This window comes from Octopus bimaculoides, chromosome 3 (assembly GCF_046866305.1).
Source record: "Octopus bimaculoides isolate indiv1 chromosome 3, ASM4686630v1, whole genome shotgun sequence".
NCBI lineage: Eukaryota > Metazoa > Mollusca > Cephalopoda > Octopoda > Octopodidae > Octopus > Octopus bimaculoides.
In genome coordinates, this window is record NC_142930.1 from 94,805,261 (window position 1) to 94,818,302 (window position 13,042).

At 37.5% G+C, this 13,042-nt stretch overlaps 1 protein-coding gene across 1 annotated transcript in view; it reads right to left on the reverse strand.

Moving 5' to 3' along the window:
- Window positions 1-13,042, reverse strand: part of LOC106879093 (aquaporin-9) — a 79,307-nt gene that overhangs the window by 30,408 nt on the left and 35,857 nt on the right. Inside the window, exons 2-3 of the mRNA XM_014928527.2 lie at window positions 12,252-12,363; window positions 10,320-10,457 (exon numbers count right to left, since the gene is read on the reverse strand). Of these exons, the coding sequence (XP_014784013.2) occupies window positions 10,320-10,457; window positions 12,252-12,363 (250 nt within the window). The remainder of the gene's footprint in view (window positions 1-10,319; window positions 10,458-12,251; window positions 12,364-13,042) is intronic.

The following is a 13,042-nucleotide window of genomic DNA, read 5'->3' on the forward strand; positions in this document are numbered from 1 at the left end:
CAGCCGAAATGTTGGGTGTATCAAGAAGCACTGTCTCAAAAGTAATGACAGCCTTTGAGAAAGAGGGTAACACCTTCTCTTGGAAACAAAACTCCGGGAGAAAACCAAAACTTTCAGATAGGGGCCGTCGAACTCTTACGCGAATTGTTAAAAAGGATCACAAAAAGTACAGATCCAAAAATTACTGCAGAGCTTCTTGACCACCTCGAGAACCCAGTTTCCCCAAAAACTGTTCGCCAGGAGCTGCACAAAGCCGGATTTCACGGGAGGACTGCAATCAGAAAATCACTACTTTCAAAAACAAACGTTGCAAAGCGTTTAGTGTTCAGTAAAAACATTCAGATTCCCTAGAGCAGTAGAAGAATGTTATTTTTTCGGACGAGTCATCCTTTACCTTATTTCCGATCACTGGCCGAGTATACGAGTGGAGACAGCCAAAAGAGGCATTTGACCCAGACTACCTTCTTCCAACTGTTAAACATAGAGGAGGATCTGTGATGATCTGGGGTAGGGGCTATATCTTGGAAATTCGCCGGCCCAATGGTTTCCTCTCATGGGAGAACTAATAGTCAAGATTATTTAAGCATTTTATCTGATGAAATTCATCCTATGGTTGCGGAACTGTTTCCGGGGGGAAACGCAATCTTTCGGAATGATAATGCACCAATTCACACAGCTAAAGTTGTTACTGAATAGCATGAGGAACATTCTAGTGAAGTTGAACATCTTATCTGGCCACCACAGTCCCCAGATTTCAATATTATTGAACATTTATGGTGCATTGTAGAAAAACAAGTAAGGAGTCGATATTCTCCACCATCATCACTACAAGAAACAATTCAAACTTTGTACGTGTCCATACCTCGTAGAATTCAAGCTTTAATTACTGCCAAAGGTGTTCCTCCTCCATATTAAAATTAATTTATTTGGAATTTTAAGGTGTTACCATTATTTTGTATAACCCCTGTACCTCTCTCTCTCTCTCTCTCTCTCTATATATATATATATATATATATATATATATATATATATATATATATATATATATATATATATATATATAAGAAAAAGCAACACTTTTCATGCAACTCCATTTATTTAACTAATGCCAGCATTACATTAAATGTAAAATGCAGAGCAATCTTCAGCTGGACAAAGATACAGAAAATTTCCTGAAATTTCATTTCAGCAGAATGGACATATTACTGTTGTGACAACATTTAAACAATCAAAATGGAAAGATGAATACAAAAAAAAAATTTTGACGTAGCCACAGCTAGTAGGCTGTGTGTGTGTGTGTGTGTGTGTGTGTGTGTGTGTGTGTGTGTGTGTGTGTGTGTGTGTTTATGTGTATGTGTGTATGTATCTTTATGTTTGTGTTTGTACCCCCTATTACTCGACAACCGGTAGTGATATGTTTACATAGCCGTAACTTAGCAGTGCACCAAAAGAACCCGATAGTATAAGTACTAGGCTTAAAACATAATTCCTGTGGTCAAAATATTCGACTAAGATCATTCAAGGTAGAACTCCAACATAGCTTCAGTCAAATGGCTGAAACAAGTAAAAGAATAAAAGAATAAAATAGTAAACACACTCTCACACACATATACACACACTTATATATATAATTGTGTTGTAACATAACGGAAAGACTACATGCTAGATAATTTCATGGCAAGTCAAACTCCTGATCTGCTATAAATTAGCTGACAATGGATGAGTTTAGCAAACTTTACCCTTTACAAATACTAGAATCATCATAAATGGAGCGTGCTAAAAAAAAAGGGGGGGGGGGCGAAGATAATAGATAACTAATAAATTCAGGAAAACACAGTAAAATCAATGGTTTTAAAAATATAACAAACTTGAGTAAAATAAGTTGATTATAAATGCCGAATATCCTGTAACAATTAAAGATATAAAATCACATGATAAAAAATAGGGAATAAAAGCAAGTAAAATAAAATAAATAACTACAACATAATATATGGAGAAAAGTGAATAGGGAAATAAAGAGAAAGATAGGAGGAGACTTGGTTTGCTACGGATAATGATATTTGTTATAATACGGTTTCTTAGGTGCATAACAAAGCGAGCTGAACTATTAGAATTTCACGCACGGCTTACTTAGGACAAAAAGGTCATTTCAAGACTATTTATAACGGCACACACATTTACACACATACACCTTATATGAATTTTCACAGACACATTCATATACACACGCCCCCACCACACACACACCAGCTCACATTCACAACAATATTAATGGCAAAAGAGGAGTTTCATAAAGAATTAAAAGTTCTTCATTCTCATATATATATATATATATATATATATATATATATATATATATATATATATATATATATATATATATACATATATATATTATACATCCATATACATATATATACATACATACATACATACATACATATATATATATATATATATATATATATATATATATATATATATATATATATATATATATATATATATATATATATATATATATATATATATATATATATATATATATATATATATATATATAGTAGTAGTACCTCGGTTTCCGAACAACTCTGATCACGAATAAATCGTACTTTATATATGCATATACCTATAAATTTATATATGTGTGTGTGTGTTTGTGTGTGTGTACGTACGTATGGATGTATGTATATTCTCTAATATACATATATGACTGATATATTACTTTGTATCATTATTTGTGTATACATGCACAGAGACATCTTTACACGCATTAGCACACAGACAGCTTTCACAAACACACGTACGTTGATCAGTACTCTATCAAAATATCCCGATGTTAATCTTATGAATTAGAATATATTATAGCTAAGATTACATATTATGTAAATAGAAACGACAAGTAAGGGATTGGTTATAATCAAATCAATTAAAGTAAAGAAACGGAAATAGAGAATTTTATTAACTAGAGGAGAGTTAACTAACTGGTAGTATTATCAGTGCTCTAAAACTGGCGCTCATAGCAATATTGTGTGTGTATGTGTGTGTGTGTGTGTGTGTAGATGAAATATAGCCGAATGATTGAAAAAGTTCTCTTCGCAAAACAAGGTCTTGGATTTATTCTTGCTGCGTGATATGAAGAGCAACTTTCATTTTAGACGGTCTTACATCGATTCATATTGTATAACAGAAATTGGGAAAACGGAAATCGTATAGGGATCCATCGGATGGATCATACCTGTAATTCATAAGGTATTGCTTTGCCACACACTGTGTCATAGTGATTCAGCCTCAGAATTTTGTTTAGGGTACGCGTCTGCGGAAAGCTCACCCACTTACGCACGACTTGAAAGAGAAAGTAATTCCATTGATCAAACAACTGAATCCCCATAGTCAAAACTGACGAAGATCCATTCATCCATTCATCTCTCTCTCTCTTTCTCCCTTTCCCTTTCTCTGTAGATAGATAGATAGATAGAGAGAGAGAGAGAGAGAGAGAGAGAGAGAGAGAGAGATAACTAGATAGATAGATAGATAGATAGATAGATAGATAGATAGATAGATAGATAGATAGATAGATAGATAGATAGATAGATATAACGTGTGTATTTTTGTGTAAATCTTCCACCCGTTTATATCAGCGTAGAATACAAGCAGCAGTGAGAAATCCGAAAATAAAGTTGTTTTACAACTACTGATATTTGCATTTAACACTCTCGTCGTTAGCAATACAGCGACGAACCAGCGATAGGCTCGGTGTAAACCAACGACGCTATTGTTCACAAACTGAGGAATAAATGCAACAACTAAATAAATAAATAATGCTTCTGGCCGACTTTCTCTTGCTACGATATTCATCACAGAAGCACGGAACTTTCACGACACAAAGCGTTCAATGAACGATAAGAACAATAACACCAGGTAAACTCATTAGTGAGATAAAACTTTCTCCTCGCTAGTTTTATCAGATCTGCAAAGAAAGTATCCTTACGGAATTAAGTATACATTTGCTCATTTTATCGTTTAACGATCGCAATTGCTGATTTAATTTGCATGCTATAGACGTACTCCAACACCAGACATATTACACAATTTCTGCCACCTGTAGGTGAATAATTCGAAAACAACTTTAAATTCTTGTATTTCTCTGGCTGCAAAATCTCAACTAATTTTCTGATTAGGTTTACTGCTTATCACATTTTAAAGCAATTTCTCGTAGTCGTTTAGAAAATAAACCTAAACTTTCATAATAGTGTAAGATCTCGTGAGATTCAAGTATTTATTGATAAAAGCTGCTATTAGCATATTTATGCCCTGTTTGTCATCATTTACAGACACTAAAATCACCAACATTTAAATATTATAACATACTAATGAGATGTTAAGGTGTTGTGAGAAGTAAATAGATCTTGCATCGGTTTCCATGATTAGTATTCCAGTTGTTGGATCAATGGAATTAGCTAGTTAGTGAACTCCTACAAGGGCATGCTACTTAAAGTCGTACACTTAACGTCATCTCCGAGGAGATACAGCAAGTTGGTTGAATTCGGGGACAACAATGGACGACAAGCAATATGTCTTCCTGTTAAGGATTTATTGAAGTCACGAGTCCCATAATGGACTTGCTGCAAAGATAAAAGACGTTGCCAGAAAATTGGTTGAAGCCAGTGAGAAAGCAAACTATTACATCTGGCGCAAGAGAGAGAACAGTTGGTGCAACAAGAACGAGCATTGAGGATGAGAGAAACATGTCCCAGAATCGCAACATCTGACTCAACAAATCTCGTGCTGTTGTGTGGGGGAAATTTCATCGTCTACGTCATTGAGTGGCCTTCGGCAGCTCTGATGTTGTCATGGAAGGAGCCGAAACACCAACATAGCTGTTTCACCGCCGGATGAGACATCGACTCCTGCATTCGGAGACGGAGTACAGCAGCACCGTCAGCACACAAGCGTTTACTCTAAACGTTTCTCAAATTTCATTCACAAGAATTAAGCCGATCTCATGTCGTGGTAAAGACAATTATACCGAAGTATCAAATCTGGCAGAAGTTAACTATTAACCACATGACCACACCTGCACCCTTGACCATATTTCAGGGCTTTTAGCTTAGTTAACAGACTATGTAAAAGAGATTACATCTTATTTATCATTACGTATTAATGAGACGTGATATGTACTTTAGAGAAGATTTTTATGTCTTACATCATACGTTGATATTTTCGATGAACACCGGTGTTTACGCCTTGATTTTCTAATAGATTTTAACTGCACTTTATTCTAATGTGTGTGTTTGTGTGTGTGTTTGTTTGTTTGTGTGTGTGTGTGTGTGTGTGTGTGTGTGTGTGTGTGTGTGTGTGTGTGTGTGTGTGTGTGTGTGTGTGTGTGTGTGTGTACATGATCCTCATCATCGTCATCGTTGTCGACTTTTTTCCATGCTGGAATGGATAGATTTGTAGCATTCCCTTTTCACCTTTACGAAGTCCAGTATCCTGAGATCGGACTTTATCACTTCTCTCCACATCTTCCTTGGTTCTTCACTTCTGCAAATTCTTGAATTAGCTGAGGCTTCTTCACCCAATTATCATCATTCACATGCGTCACATGCCCTACCAGCATAGCCTTGTGTCCTGTATGCTAGACGCGATGCATCTTGTCTTTCTTCATCTCGCCGGCACTCCGTCTTTCATGCACACTTTTTAAATAAGCAGTAGAGCTTATCCAATTTTCTCCAGCCTTTGCACTTCTACTTTATTCAATGTGCATATCTCGTTCCTATTCAATATCATTCTTCACACACAAAAGTCATACTATCTGCCCTCTTATTCGGAGTGAGTTAGCCCTTTGTTGCAAGCAAACGTGTTCTTTCATTATTTTCCCTCATTCTTAGTTAGGCCGATTTAGTCACATAGGTGACAGAAGCTGTCAGCTAATTTTTACCGGGATTGCATGGCAGTACAAGGATTTCACTTCGCAAGTACTTTTACAGCTAGTTACTGTACATCTACTACATATGAAGTCCTGTCTGCCAGTTTCCTGTGACCCTGCGGCACTTTTTCCCTACCCTTAATTTGCGTTGGGTACACTGGTTACATGTTGATGATTCACTTGGGTACGGAAGGATAGGGAGGGCTGAAGCCTGGTAATATCTGCATAGGAATGAGCGTTCTTCGAGGTGGAAGTTAGTATGATATTGTAATATTAGAAGAGTGTGACGAACAAAACGCACCGTAGGGTATATCATGATTGATAAATTAGTGACAGAGTGGGCTCCATCAGTGCATTTTGTAACGGTATGTTCTGACAAGAAGCTCCCATCTAAAAGACAACAGATGGATGGAACAAATGTGCAGGCAGTTTAGCTGAGATTCCCATGTTACACACGGTCAAATGCTTAGTTATATGTTTACATATTTCACTATTCTCCTTCAATATATATGGAATCTGCTACATTGCAGAAAACTTAACCTAAACGGCAAACATGTTATATATTTCAATTTTAACGTGACTAATTTTCATTTTATCTCCTTGTTTAGGGACTAAAAAGCGGTATGATGATTTTTCTCCGGCATTCAAGTGTTCTTGCAGTTCTTGATTTCTTATGAATACATATTTAGAACGATTCTGCTTCAACTTTGTTATTCAAATGGATTGTTATCTTTATGACGTCCATATATATATATATATATATATATATATATATTTATATATATATATCCCCTCTCGTTCTTCCTCTTTACTACTACGTATCTCGCTTTACCCCTCTCGTTCTTCCTCTGTTACTTCTACGTATCTCTTTTTCCCCTCGTACTTCCTCTCTTTCTCTTTTCCTCTCGTTGCTCACCTATTCTTCTACTTCCTCCCTTTGTTTCTCCCTCTACCACTCTCTCTCTCTCTCTTCCCCTTACACCGGCATGGTCACATGCTTCCGGTCAATGATCCTTTTCTTCCTTGGCTATCGCCGAGCAAACACGCGAACTACTTCGTCCCTTTCAAGTTCGTGCCTCACAGCGTTCATACACACATAATTTTTCTCGTCTGGCCGTAAAGCCTTTTCTGTTTGTTTTCCTGTCTTGTCTGCCCAGCTCTTCGAAACGCCGGTGTTAAAACGGGGGTAGCTGATGAAGTAGAATGTTTCCTATGTGGCTTGTGTATTTTCTCGTGTACGTTTTGTTTGCAATGTCCTGTACCCAGATATGCACCTATACATACAGGTGGATGTCGGTACGCACATACCTGTACGTATATATGCATATACTCATTTACTATTTGTTTTTATATATATATGTATATATATATATATATAGAGAGAGAGAGAGAGATAAATAAATATTACTATTTAGACATCTCTCAGGTTTTGATGTGACTGTTCCATTTGATGCTTTTGTTTTTTTTTTGGGGGGGGGGGTTGTACGTGGATTTGTATACATGAAGAAGACATAACATTTATTTAGCTTCAGTTGTCGTATTTACTCATTGGTTGTCTGCTGAGAGCCATATTTCCCATTTGGGTGAAAACACACGCACACACCAACGTATATATATATATATGTGTGTGTGTGTGTGTGTGTGTGTGTGTGTGCGTGTGTGTGTGTGCGTGCGTGCGTGCGTGTGTGTGTGTGTGTGTGTGTGTGTGCGTGTGTGTGTGTGTGTGTGTGTGTGTGTGTATGCGTGTGAACGTGTGTCTTTGTGTATACATAATGGGTTTGTGTGTATGTGCGTATAGAGAACCATTAATGTTTCGCCTATGTCGATACATTTCAACATCAACTTTTATTAGATGGGATAGTAAATAACTGCACTTCATTTATAACATTTGTATAAGATTTTTTTTTCTGTCTTGATGAAACGACTCTTAGTAGAGATACATTTATGTTTTTGCGATTAACAAATGTATGTAATGGTTGTTAGCTTTGATATAATTTAGTGTGCTCCGACAGAAAGAAAAAAAAATTTGTTGCTGTTTACAGATTTACTATTTCTTGGGTATTAATTGTCATTCCTATCAGTGTGCCGTATATCTATTTAATCAGCAATTTCCTTTAGAACTCTTTCATCAGCAGGATTTAGTGTGGAATCATTTGATTTGAGTTTATTTTTTATGATACACCGGATTCTTTGATTCCACACACTCGTTTGTTTCACTTGGTGTATTGTTTTTTCCTAACATTTACCCTACATGAAGCTGATCTCTCTCCCCCTCTCTCTCCCCCTCTCTCTCCTCCTCTCTCTCTATCTTTCTCTCTCTCTCTCTCTCTCTCTCTCTCTCTCTCTCTCTCTCTCCCTCTCTTTATCAAGTTAGATATGGATTATTTTGTAAATTGTAATTCAAAACATGTGTAGTTCGAATCTCCACAATGAATTTGTTGATATATTTCTCCGTCAAATTGTTTACAAATAATATCATATTTCGTCAATGTAACCCTTATTCGTCTTTGTAGTCCAAATTCATGGCACTGGCTTCTGTGAAGTGTATTTCTTTCTGAGCTCATTTTTTGTTTTTATTAATTATGTGACCCATAAAGGCGGTGAGCTGGCAGAAACGTTAGCACACCGGGAAAAATTCTTAGAGGCAATTCTTCCGTCCTTACGTTCTAAGTTCAAATTCCGCCGAGGCAGACTTTGCTTTCATCCTTTCGGGGTTCGATAAATTAAGTACTAGTGAAACACTGGGGTCGGTGTAATCGACTTGTCCTTTCTCCCAAAATCTCACAGCTCATGTCTTTAATACAAAAGATTAATTATGTGAACCGTAGGTCACGAATGTCCTCTTTTGTATGTCTAAATCATATATTTCTTTCTAATATAGGCACAAGACTTGAAATACTGGGGGAGGGGATAAGTCGATTACATCGACCCCAGTGCGTAACTGGTACTTATTTCATCGACCCCGAAAGGATGAAAGGCAAAGTAGACCTCGGCGGAATTTGAACTCAAAACGTAGCGACGGGCGAAATACCGCTAAGCATTTCGTCCAGCGTGCTAACGATTCTGCCACCTCGCCGCCTTCATCTAAATCATATATTGGTACAATGCCTCTCCCTAGACACAGCGGACGATACGAAAGGCTTGCAGAAAATACAAAATCCTAGCGATGTTGCACGCCTGCAGCAGGAGTTGGACGTAATTTACAGATGAAATGTGACTGTTCCATTTGATGCTTTTGTTTTTTTTTGGGGGGGGGGGTTGTACGTGGATTTGTATACATGAAGAAAAACTTACAGGGTACACGAAAAACTTACAGGGTACACGAAAAACTTACAGGGTACACTGGCCCAGGGGCAATTACAATCCCAGAACCTAAATCAGTGCGTGACCTAGGTATCGACATGAGTGATGATACCTCTTTCCAATTGCACATTACCAAGATGGCGACAAAGTGCAGACGGCTGGCTGGCTGGATTCTGAGAACCTTCAAAACTAGAGACAAGGTAACCATGATGCTCCTCTGGAGGACATTTGTCCTCAGCCGCCTAGATTACTGCTCCCAACTATGGTTATCCAACAGTGTAAAATTAACAGCTGAGCTTGAAGCAATCCAGCGAAGCTTCACAAAGAAGATTGTCTCTTTGCAACAGCTCAGCTACTGGGAAAGGCTGAAACAGCTAAGACTCCCTGGAGCGAAGGCAGGAGAGATATGCAGTAATATACACTTGGAAGATCCTGGAAGGGCTTGTGCTAAATTTTGGCATTGAAAGCTATACGAATGCCAGAACGGGTTGCCACTGCACAGTGCACAATGCCAAACATCCCAACAATGCCGTCGCGCTTCAAGACCAGTTGCTACAACAGCCAGGATTTTAAGGTCCCACTGTTTTTAATATTCTCCCAAAGAGCCTGAGGGACCTACACAAAGTTGATGTAGGTGTTTTCAAAACAAAACTGGATTTCTTCCTGCCGAGAGTTCCAGATGAACCTTACCCGTGGTATGAGGCGCAAATGAGGGCCGTGACATCAAACTCCCTTATTCACCAAATTCCAATAATAACAGTGTAGCAAAACGGCGGTGCCCCAGCATGGCCGCGGCTTTGAACTGCCACCTATAAAAAAGTGGTATGTTAATCCGATAAAGAATATATCCCTTAGATCCTTCATTTATTTTTGAAATGCAATTTTGTACATATTGGAAAATGGCTAGTAGCTCCATTCAGAGGGCCGCTAGAGACTCAGAACTACTTCCATTGCCTTTGCCGTGAAATTTCAAAGAATTAGCTTTTAGATTTTATATTCACGCTGTAATTTTTCTTCCTATAGGCAGACACACACACACACACATCCATTTTTATTTTATATATACATATATATTTTTTTTTCTTACCATAAAGTATTCCGTATTGCAGTGAGGCAACAATGAAAGCTCCCAGGGTCTGTGCTAGAGTGTAGGGTAGAAGCTTCTTAAATTTGGTTTTTCCCATCAGACAAAAGCTCAAAGTAACAACTGGATTCATGTGTCCACCTGCAAATACATTGAACGAAGTATTGTGAAATATTTAACATGATAACGGGAAGAATTTGATCAGTGTGTCACATTGCCTTGTAACACTTCGATTTTCTGTTCTGGAGCAGAAGACACTGTCATGTAGGGTGGTCGCTAGACAAGCGGATAATTTGAAGGCAAAACTAACAAGCATTAATTGGATCATCAATAAACTGTGTGATTGGTGGTTTCTAATTCGTTGTTTCTGTTGTCGAATGAGCGCGTAATCATAACAAGCATTGACCGCCATTAGCTTCTGCGGGAACCCCACATCATGGAAGAAAGCTTTGGAAGGAAACAGCTATCAGACTTTCAGAGACAAATTATTGTTCTTTTCAAGAGTGAAAATCCGACTGGAGGACTGACTATAGGCTTAACTGTGTTACCGAACTATTTTTCAACTGTCACAAGGAATCCAATTAATGCTGTTATTGCAGCTTTGAAACTTCGTATACATCAAACAGATCTTGGGAAAATATAAATTGTCACATCATGAATTTTGGTGGGTTTATCTGATTATTTCAGTCAAAAATTATTAGAACATTGATTCCAGAACAAGGTCAGCAATTTCATGTGAAAAGTCGACCTCCGAAAAGATGAAAGGTAAAGTTGCCATCGGTAGAATTTGAACTCAGAACAAATGGACGCACAAATTACCGCTAAGAATTTTTGTCTGGCGTGCTAGTGATTCCGCCAGCTCGCCACCTGGGAGGAATGGTAGAATATTAAAAGTAGTTATATGAGCAAGCACTGTTAATTCTACAGTATTCTTCTCTCCTCTAGGCACAAGCTTTGCATAACACTGTCTATGAACAGCCGCCTTTTGCTTGGTAGATATTGTGATATGCCCATTTTCCCCAGCAAGCCTTGAACATTGATTGTAAAAATGAAAATCACTTTCCCCCGAGAAGAACGGCTAAAAATCTTTCTCTATTGCGATAGTATGTAACTTTGGTTTCCGGATGCAATAAACTCTTCTCTGCTAGTCTAGACGCCAACAATTCAGCATATTTCTTTAAGAGATTTAGCTTCCTAACGAGGTCATTGAGCTCCGGTTAATTAAAAACTTGTGCCACTGATGAGGTTCCTTGAAAATTACTGGCATCATGACTACTGTTTACAGGTGAAGAACAGGATTCATCTTCTTCATGGAGCCCTTCTAGATAGATTAATGAATGATGGGACTGGTATTTCGTTTGAGTGTCCAACAAGTGTTTTGCCGAGTCTAAGTCAGGATACATCCATTCACTCCGATTAGGTCCATTAATGCCTTTCATGTTAACCACACAAAAATAACAATCTTCACTGTGATTCCGTTGTTCTCTCAACGCCATAGGTATACCAAATTCCAGACCATTTGTCCACTGCCGAAGGTGCTCAATACAAGTTTTACAGACAATGTGTGGAGCCCATGTCTTATCTTGGTCCCCTAATTTTATTTCGAAATAGCTTAAGTATGTATTGTCACAAAATCAGAAACGGATTTTCTCTGTCCCTTAAATGCTTATTCAAGTATTTGTCATATACATTGCAAACTATATCTGATGCTATAATAATCTTGCCGGCGGCCTATCCCAGATTTATGTGTGGGCAGCTGTACATTATCTCAAAAAGTACAGCTGCTAGGAAGAAATGAAGGACATATTCTTTTTCGGAGGACTGACTATACCTAAAATCAGGTCTAAAACCTGAGGCATGAATATTTTTTTTTTGTTTTTTCATTTGTTCCCCAGTGCTACCAATATTGACAATATAATTCAGGAATTATCTTACCTGAAACCTGTCCAGCAATGATAATTGCAATACACAAGCCTATACCAGCGGAGATGTTATGATTTAAGTTTCTTTTCAATACAACCTCAGCATTCCAACCAAATACAAATGCCTGAAATATAAGAATTTTAGTTCAGATTAGTTCAAGTTGCTTTCAGATTCCTCTGTCAGATTTCTAAAACTCTCCGCAAATATATTACTCGTAGCCATTTTACTCTCCATAGAATTTTAAAGCATGATCTGTTTTGGTTATGATTAACAATCAGTAAAACTGTAGGATGTATCAAATTTATAGGTTTCTACCCTTCACAATTTTCTAAGAGCTTCCAAAAATGCAATCTATAAACAGGTTGTATGCATTTAGCTCGCCGAAAGTTTGCTTAAGTATGCAGTTGAAGAATTCAGTTAGCTATCCTACAATCGCACCAGTACAAGATTTACCTTATATGAAATGATACACCTTTACAGGGTTATCAAACTTAGCTCAAAACTGAAGCACTATACTTTTTGAGTTGTAGGATTACGTTATGTGGTTGTTTACTCAACTTTGACTGAGTCCATGATCTGATTCTAATGTTTAAACATAATCGCTTTGCTTTTGTTTTCATCGAAATTGAAAAAGAGGATTAGGCATAACTTTACGCACTTATTGCACTATAATAAGGGTCTTTAAAAGTTAAAACAAATTATTGGCTGTTACGCTGAGACCCAACCTGATGTTCCTGTCAATGAGGACTGGCAAATGCAGGGCTAAATGATGGTGTGGCGGATTGTGTCAAGAGTCTACTTTT